The following is a 7971-nucleotide window of genomic DNA, read 5'->3' as shown; positions in this document are numbered from 1 at the left end:
AGCACCAGATATCAAATTACCCTGGTCAGTGCCACTTATTTACGTCCTATTACATAGCTGTTGACACTGTGACTTTTGCTTAAGTAGCAGTGTATACATCCTATACCTGTGCAATTCCTGATTCATCATCATTGTGTCATTGCCTGATAATGGAAAATTCATCGTGTCTATTGTCACTTGGGGTTACACAATCAGCCTCTAGAATTATAACAATTGTTGTCATCATTTTATGCCATTAATGCATTAATTCATCAGGTGTAGATAACACATGCATACAAACAAGTTTCCAGTCTCGCAAATCTAGTGGATGTAAGTTTCTCTTTCAAATAACTTATCTTTATTATACATAGACTATAGTCAGAACATGATACATGCAGCTGAGTTCTTTCTTCCCTTCGAACAAGCTTTGCAATGACTACTGACTAGTAATATGAAAGCTACCTGTGTTTTTCAGCTCCATGCTTGTGTATCTCACTCGATGGTTACACACAACTCACTTGAAGTGGAAGAAACTGTGTCACTCTCTGGCGAAGATGGAATGGAAAGCAGATGGTCCTCCAGCTTTTGTAATGAACGCCATTCATCAATGTATGCCATTTGATCAGGATGTAAATTTGGGAACCTCCATTGGTCTAGAAGATTTATAATCTCTCTACTTTTACCAAGAATGAAAACTGTTTGCCGCACACTTTCTTCCCTTTCTTCAATGGTGCTGCTCAAACACTTCATTGATATTACATGTGGTATGTTGGTGAGACAAGCACCCATGATATCAGAGATCATGACAGTAAGTACTTCAAACAATTTTTCACTTGTCTGGTTGGTTGTACTTTGGTGATTTAGTAGGAGTGTTTGGGTTATTCTATACATGGAATTTGATGCCAATACCTTGCTGGGCCACTTCGAAGGGCTTTCCTTAAATAAACATTGAGTCATGTATGTCTTCTTGTGTTCCATAAACCTGTTCTTTGCAGCATCAGCAAGTGCTTCGAGTATATCCCTCGGGCTGTTTGCTTGGAGGGACAGTTTAGTGAGATCGACATCTAGCCACTTGTGATAGAGATCAACTTTTAGCCACACAATGTCTGCTGCCTTCCCGATGTTAATCAAATCTCCTTTTTTATCTAGGCTTTCTTCAGTGGCTTTCACATACATGAGGCCTTCATTCACTCCGCGGATCAACTGTTTAACTAAATAGTTTTCAATATTTGGAAGTGTGACTGCAATGCTGGCTAGAGTCACTACTGGAAGAGCCCAAGAATTTGGAGGTTCCTCAAAGTCTAGATGGGGAACTAGGTAACTGTCAAAGTCTTGCACTCCCTTGAATCCTTTTGAGCATGTTGATTGTTTCAACAATTTAATCAGATGTTTTGGCTGCTTCCTTTTGCCCATCCGCATCCAGTGATCAGTAGCATCACAATTGTCCTTCATTATGAGGTGAACTAGTTCATTCTCACCTTCAAGATGCAAAACAAAACGGCTGAGGTCCGGCTTTGAGCTGGACTGTGACTCCGATATTGAGTCGTTTGAAATGCTGTTTTTGGGTTTGAATTTCTTCTTCAACTCTCCACAGCGATCACAGATTAACAGAATGTGGCCTACAAAGTAAATGGAAATTAGTTGAATTGCTTTGCTTCCTAGCACAATCCCTGTTTGCATGCCAATGCACGTGTTAAGAAATTGATTTTTGGCAACATGGACAAGTTTCCTGCATTGCCGATTTTGGATTCGAAAAATTAATGGGCAGTCCTTCAGCTCAATCAGTTTCTCGATCCAATACTTCTCTACATTGAAGACCTTCCTTGCGCGGATAATCTTCCCTCTAGTCGGGCACCTGTAATTTATGGCAGTGAACCATCTACATGCAGGGGCAATAGTTCCAACTCCAACAGTAAAGGTCTGAGTAACAAGAACAAAAGTGGTTGACCACTCATAGTCAGACTTCCCATTACAGAAGTGGAATGACCAGGGCATCAAATAAGATCGAAGCATGGCTTGTGCTAAAGTCATGGCGCCCAGCAGGCACAACGCACCGGAGGCGGTGCACGTAACCGAACGCCCCATCACAAACTGGGGGCAGCTGGTATGAGCCATCATCCAATGTTTCATTAGATCTTCTTTCAGTTTCTGAAACAATGGAATATCAGCTTCATTTGAGCCTTCTTTGAGAGCTAACTGGTACTTTTTGTTGTACTTAATCTCCAAATATCTCTTAGTTACCGGCACAGTTAAAGCCGAAAAACTAAGGATCACAAGCATAACAAGCATGAGAAACAAGATAAAGGCATGTTCTTTCCAGAAAATAAAGATCACGCCAGTACCTAGTTGGATGCAGATGTTAACAACCACGGTAATAACAAGTATCCCCAAAGCCATAATGTTCATGAACAGTTCTTTGTTCTCCATGGTGCCAAGAGAAGGCATAGTATTACCCATTGTTGTACATATCAGAACCGCGCTACTAAGCTTGGCAAGCTGGTCCTGTTTGCGAGGCATAGCGGTATTTAGATCCACTGAAAATTTGATTGCTACAGCTATTATGGCGAGGGAAGTAGCATTAAGAGCGAAATATTTGCAGGGAAACCAAAATTTTCGATAGTGAAAACCCCGGATGGCATCCAAAGTCATAGCAACTGCGCATGCCAAAGAAGCTGCTGCTACATAGATACCAATAAATGGCAACGGCTCGCCGAACTTTGCTTCATTCATGCTCCCATCGAGGCTGCAACCTTCCCTAACCATCTTGTTGAAATCTTTAATCTCTTCTTCAATTATCTTTCTTTTTTGATGCTGAGGACTATATTTTCCAATGAAAGAAGTCTGAGATCAGGTATTCTATTGGACTTTCTTTTATATGTTTAAATTGTTATTTGTTTCGACTTTTCAAGACCATTTTTCTTGGACCCGTCAAGGATACAAATGAGTAGCAGGTTAAGGTTTTGTCTTTTACAATAATGGAAGCAGGTTTGAATCGATGATTTTCAAAGTACTCCAAGACTGACTTCAATTCTTAGTGGCGTGTTTAATAATTAGTTATCATTAGAGGGAAATGTCGTGGCACGTGAGTTGAATTTTGACAACGGGCTGAGCTCTGAGTGTGAAATGTGAATCCCATTTCTGACTGGTTTTGTAAATTTGTATTGCCTTTGAATTTGATGTAGTAAAAAAGTTGTAAACTGATTAAATACATTAATCTATCAGATTAATTAATAAAGATGAATTATATCTTTACGGGGTATGAATATGATGCTTATTATGTTTTTAAGATAAATTCCTGTGGATATGAAAGCAAAATACAAGCACCATTCAAATGAGCCAGCAGCCAGCTTCGCATGGTGCTAATTATTTACCATGTCGTTGTCACAGTCACACGACTTGGTGATGAAAATTTAAACAGTTTTTAATTAAGATTTATTATTATTAGTGGTAGTGTCATCCATTACATAATTATGGTGTCAACGTGGTGGATGTCCTCATTTACTTTTTTTTTTTTTAATATTTTTTTATCTGATAATTGAGGGTGTTGAGATCAGTTTGTTTGTGTGCATTTCAACTAATCTTTTAAAACATTAAAATTAATGGTCAAAATAAACCTCTAATACTCTGTCTTAATTAAATGGTAGAAGAAAAGATATATTAATTAAAAGTTTTTAGGCGTTCAAATAAAAATTGTATAAAAGATATTTCATGACGTGTTCATTACCAAATATGAATGTAAGATTTGTCAGAGAGGTTGCATTCTTTATTCATCTTATGTCACCAAAGAGAAGTCTACTATTTGTTTATTTTGATTAATTGGTCATTTATTCATCCCACAAAACTATCTAATCGACAGTAGGATAAGATTCATTTTATATCATATCTAAAGAATTTATTGGTTTCATTATTACTGGATTCATAAAAGCGTAGGCCCCGAACAATTTAGCAAATTAAAAACTACAAGAACAAAGTATAGAATTAGAACATATATAAATCAAGATAAACATATTAAGCATAATAAACATTTTGTTCTTGGAAATAATTGTATTTTGATTGGGTTATTATTATGTTATTCATAGAAGGAAAAAAGGAAGAAAAGGAAGTTAGGTAGACAAAACAAAAAAACCAAAAAAAAAAAAAAACTTCTTTGAACCAAACCAAGCTCACAATTTCTCAAGAAATAGATAATTGAGGGTTTTTACGAAACAGTATAACATGGTTGTTCCTATATTTTAGGCATGTTTATCATGGACTTTCTCACTCGGCTTCATCAAATTAGGATAGGCTAAATAATTTCCCTCAATAGGTAGAAATATCATTTTTCCTTTGTTGTTATTATTATTAATTCAGTTAATATGACAATTAAAAGTTACCAACCTATATTAGATATAGTTATACTTTCTTTTTCTTCTAGGTTATTGTAGAATTTGCATGAAAATAAGGGAATCAGTTTACAAAACCATTTTTTCGGTGTTTATTTTGGTTTTGTTGTTTATTAAGGCAACTTAATTGATACTAAAAATAATACTGTCAGAAAAAGGAAAACACAATGGTACAGTATTAAGTTTGAAAATACATAAAACTTAGGGATATTAAAAATTGGGAGACTTTGAGTAATTGACCAACTCCCCAAATCCTACTCCTTTCTATCTAAATATAACCAATTTCCCAAAAACCCCAATATAACTTCAACTTTTCTCTCATTTTTTATATTTTTGAATTTGGATTATTGGAGCCTTTTTTTTTTTTTTTTTTTTTTTTTTTTTTTGTGAACTAGTTAATCCCATTCAAATGTCGATTCTCGTAACTGATATAAGGGAATATATAGAAATGTTTTATGCTATTTTCATTCGGTGTGACTACGCTAAGTGGTTAGAGTCGTCATGAATTGGCAATAGTCAAATATGCGCTACCTAGTTTTAGGAGTACAAGAAGTATGAACTATAATTTAGTTAGCATTAAGTTTTATACCAAGTCTTATTATATACGTGAACTAGCTTATATAAATTACAAATCTTTATTTTTCAGTAATTCATTTATGTATTCTTATGCAGAGGCAAAGAAGAAAAAACAAAGAAAACTGGATGAGACACAAGATGGCTCACTATGCAAGTATGCATTGCATAAAAATTACAATGTCGTTGTCATCATTTTGACTGATTAAGAAACAAAAGTTGGAGTTTCAACTGGGGAGTAGCCAAGCCGAGCTGCTCACGAATAGATTGGTCTTGACTCAAGCTCGAGCCTCTCGAGTGCTTAGTCGAGCCAAGCTTGAGCTCAAGTGGCTTGCAAGCTTAGCCAAGCTCAATATGGGGGTATATGCAAGTTTTGAAAATACTAGGGGATATAATAATTTATCATTTTACATATAAAATTGAAAATTTTCCAGTAAACCTAGCTTCTTCTTCTTCTGCTGCCAACTCTTTTCATCCTCTCTATAATTTCTTTAACTCTTTTCTACTCTTCTTCATCCTGATTGAGCACAAATCAACAATAAGTTTGAAGATTCTTCTTCTTCTCCTTCTTCTATTTTGTTTTCTCTTTTATCCTTCTTCTCTTTTCTTCTTCTACTTCATCCCGATTGAGCACAAATCATAACCATGATATTTCTTATTCAATGATTGGCAACGTGAACCATTAGGCATTACAAGAGGAGTATTTAAAGAAATAAAATCAACAAAATGAATCCCATAAAATCTGGTCTTTAGATAGGATTTGCAGTTGGTGTTATCCTCCAAAATTCTGCAGTTTTGAATTGGTCCTTGGATAGGATTTTCTGCACTCATATCTCAGATTTACTTGTTTTTGACAGCTTTACATTAGGATCTTCCATATTAGCCGAAAGTGATGAATCTTCATGTTGATCTAATTTTTTTTGATTTTTTGGACTTGTTGGATCATCATTTTGGTTTAAACTTATTGTCGTTAGAGCTCCAATACCCTTCAACGTCTCTCCACTGATTTCGACAATATTGTGAGAGTATTCCCCTTTTTTTCTCCAAGAATCTTGTACTTCCTTATTGCTCCATTGACTCTCACTAATGTTGAGTGTGCCGAGCTGTGGTTTGTTGCTAATACCCTCCCTCAAACTTTGCCGGGGTTGGAGGCAAAGTTTGTTTCGAAAATATTGAAGGGCTACTTTTGACATTGGCTTTGTGAAGAGGTCAGCAACTTGGTTATCAGTGGAGATGTGTTAAGTGATAAGCAGTCCACGTGCAACTCGTTCGCACACAAAATGATAATCCAACTCTATGTGTTTGCTTCAAGCATGGAATACAGGGTTAATTGTCATATAAAGAGCACTGAGGTTGTCACAGTAGAGTATGGGAGGAGATGTTATTGCAATTCGAAGATCTTTGAGAATGAATGTCATCCAAGTGAGTTCGGTTGCTGTGTTAGCCATGGCGCGGTTCTCTGCTTCTGTGATCGCAAAATGGTGTGTTGTTTTTTTGCACACCACGAGATGAGGTTTCCTCCAAGGAACGTACAGTAGCCTGTAGTTGATCGTCTTGTAGTAGGACACCCTGCCTAATCTGCATCTGAGAAAGCAAAAAGATCAAGTGTACTATGTGAAGAAAAATGTAAACCCATTTCAATTGTTCCTTTGACATGTCGTAGGATACGTCAAACCATTTTTAAGTGTGTCATTGTGGGAGTATGCATGAATTGGGATACATAATTAACACTAAATGAAATATCTAGACGAGTGAGTGTAAGATATTGTAATGCTCCAACAAGACCTCGATAGTAACTTGGGTCTTCTAAAAGAATTTCATTGGAAGAAGTTTTGGTTTTAGCGTCAAGAGGTGTACTCATTGGCTTGCAATCTACCATATTGGAGTGTTCAAGTATGGTAAGGGCGTAGTGGGACTGAGATAGATGAAGCCCCCTATTTGTTGTCGTGATTTCCATTCCAAGAAAGTGGGGAATTGGTCCAAATCTTTCATCGCGAACTCACTGCTTAATAATGTAATGAACTTTTCAACAAGTTCTGGAGTAGATCCTGTAAGCAATGTCATCCACATAAAGTAGTAAGATTAGTGAACCAAATTCAGAGTGAAAAACAAATAATGAAGGATCGGCTAAACTACAAAAAAAATCCAAATTTAAGAAGAAAAGCACTAAATCGATCAAACCAAGCACGTGGTGCTTGTTTTAACCCATAGAGTGCTTTTTTGTAGTTTACAAACATATGTTGGATGTTCCGGGTCTGCCATTCCTAGTGGTTGCCACATATAAAGATCTTCGGAAATTAGGCCATGCAAAAAAGCATTTTTTTACATCTAGTTGTCGAATAGACCACTGCTTAACAAGAGCGATAGTTATAATCATCCGAATTGTTCCTAGTTTGATCACTGGAGAAAAAGTTTCAATGTAGTCTACTCCATCAACTTGATGATATCCTTTTGCAACCAAACGCGCTTTGAGTCGATCTAAAGTCCCATCAGGCTTGAGTTTTGACTTGAATACCCATTTTGAACCAATGACCTTCATGTTAGATGTGCAAGGAACGAGTTTCCATGTTTTGTTTTGATGAAGAGCAGCAAGCTCTTCATTCATTGCTGCTTTCCAACCAGGGTGTGCTAAGGCTGTTTTGATATTTTGTGGCTCACGTGGTATATTGGCAGAGGTGATTGTGGTCAAAGCATACTTAGGGTTGGGTTTTACCACACCTATTTTTGCTCTAGTGACCATGGGATGTATGTTTCCTAAAGGGGCAGGTGTTGGATTTGGTGATCCTGTTGATGTGGTTGCTGGTTGTGGGGCTACGACAGGTGTTTCTAAGGTTTCTAGTAGGGGTGTTCAAAAGAACCAGTTAGAACCAGAACCGGCGGGTACCCTGGGTTTGGTTCCGGTTTCTACCCAGAACCAGTCGTCAATGGGTAGGTTCCGGTTCCAAATTTTTGGAACCGTTATTGTGTGGTTCCTGTTCCGGTTCCTATAGTTAGGAACCAGAACCGGAATCAGGAACCAAGAACCGAGACTAATATA

At 37.0% G+C, this 7971-nt stretch overlaps 1 protein-coding gene across 1 annotated transcript; it reads right to left on the bottom strand.

Moving 5' to 3' along the window:
• Window positions 1-258: 258 nt before the first annotated feature.
• Window positions 259-2856, bottom strand: LOC116106283. Its single transcript, XM_031392628.1, has one exon. It carries the CDS (start codon window positions 2740-2742, stop codon window positions 472-474), a length of 2271 nt encoding a protein of 756 aa, XP_031248488.1. The 5' UTR covers window positions 2743-2856; the 3' UTR covers window positions 259-471.
• Between the last annotated feature and the right edge of the window lie 5115 nt (window positions 2857-7971).

This window comes from Pistacia vera, unplaced genomic scaffold, assembly GCF_008641045.1.
Source record: "Pistacia vera cultivar Batoury unplaced genomic scaffold, PisVer_v2 Contig511, whole genome shotgun sequence".
NCBI classification, from domain to species: Eukaryota; Viridiplantae; Streptophyta; class Magnoliopsida; order Sapindales; family Anacardiaceae; genus Pistacia; species Pistacia vera.
The sequence above is the reverse complement of the archived record's forward strand: the minus strand, read 5'-3'. Positions and strand labels throughout refer to the sequence as shown.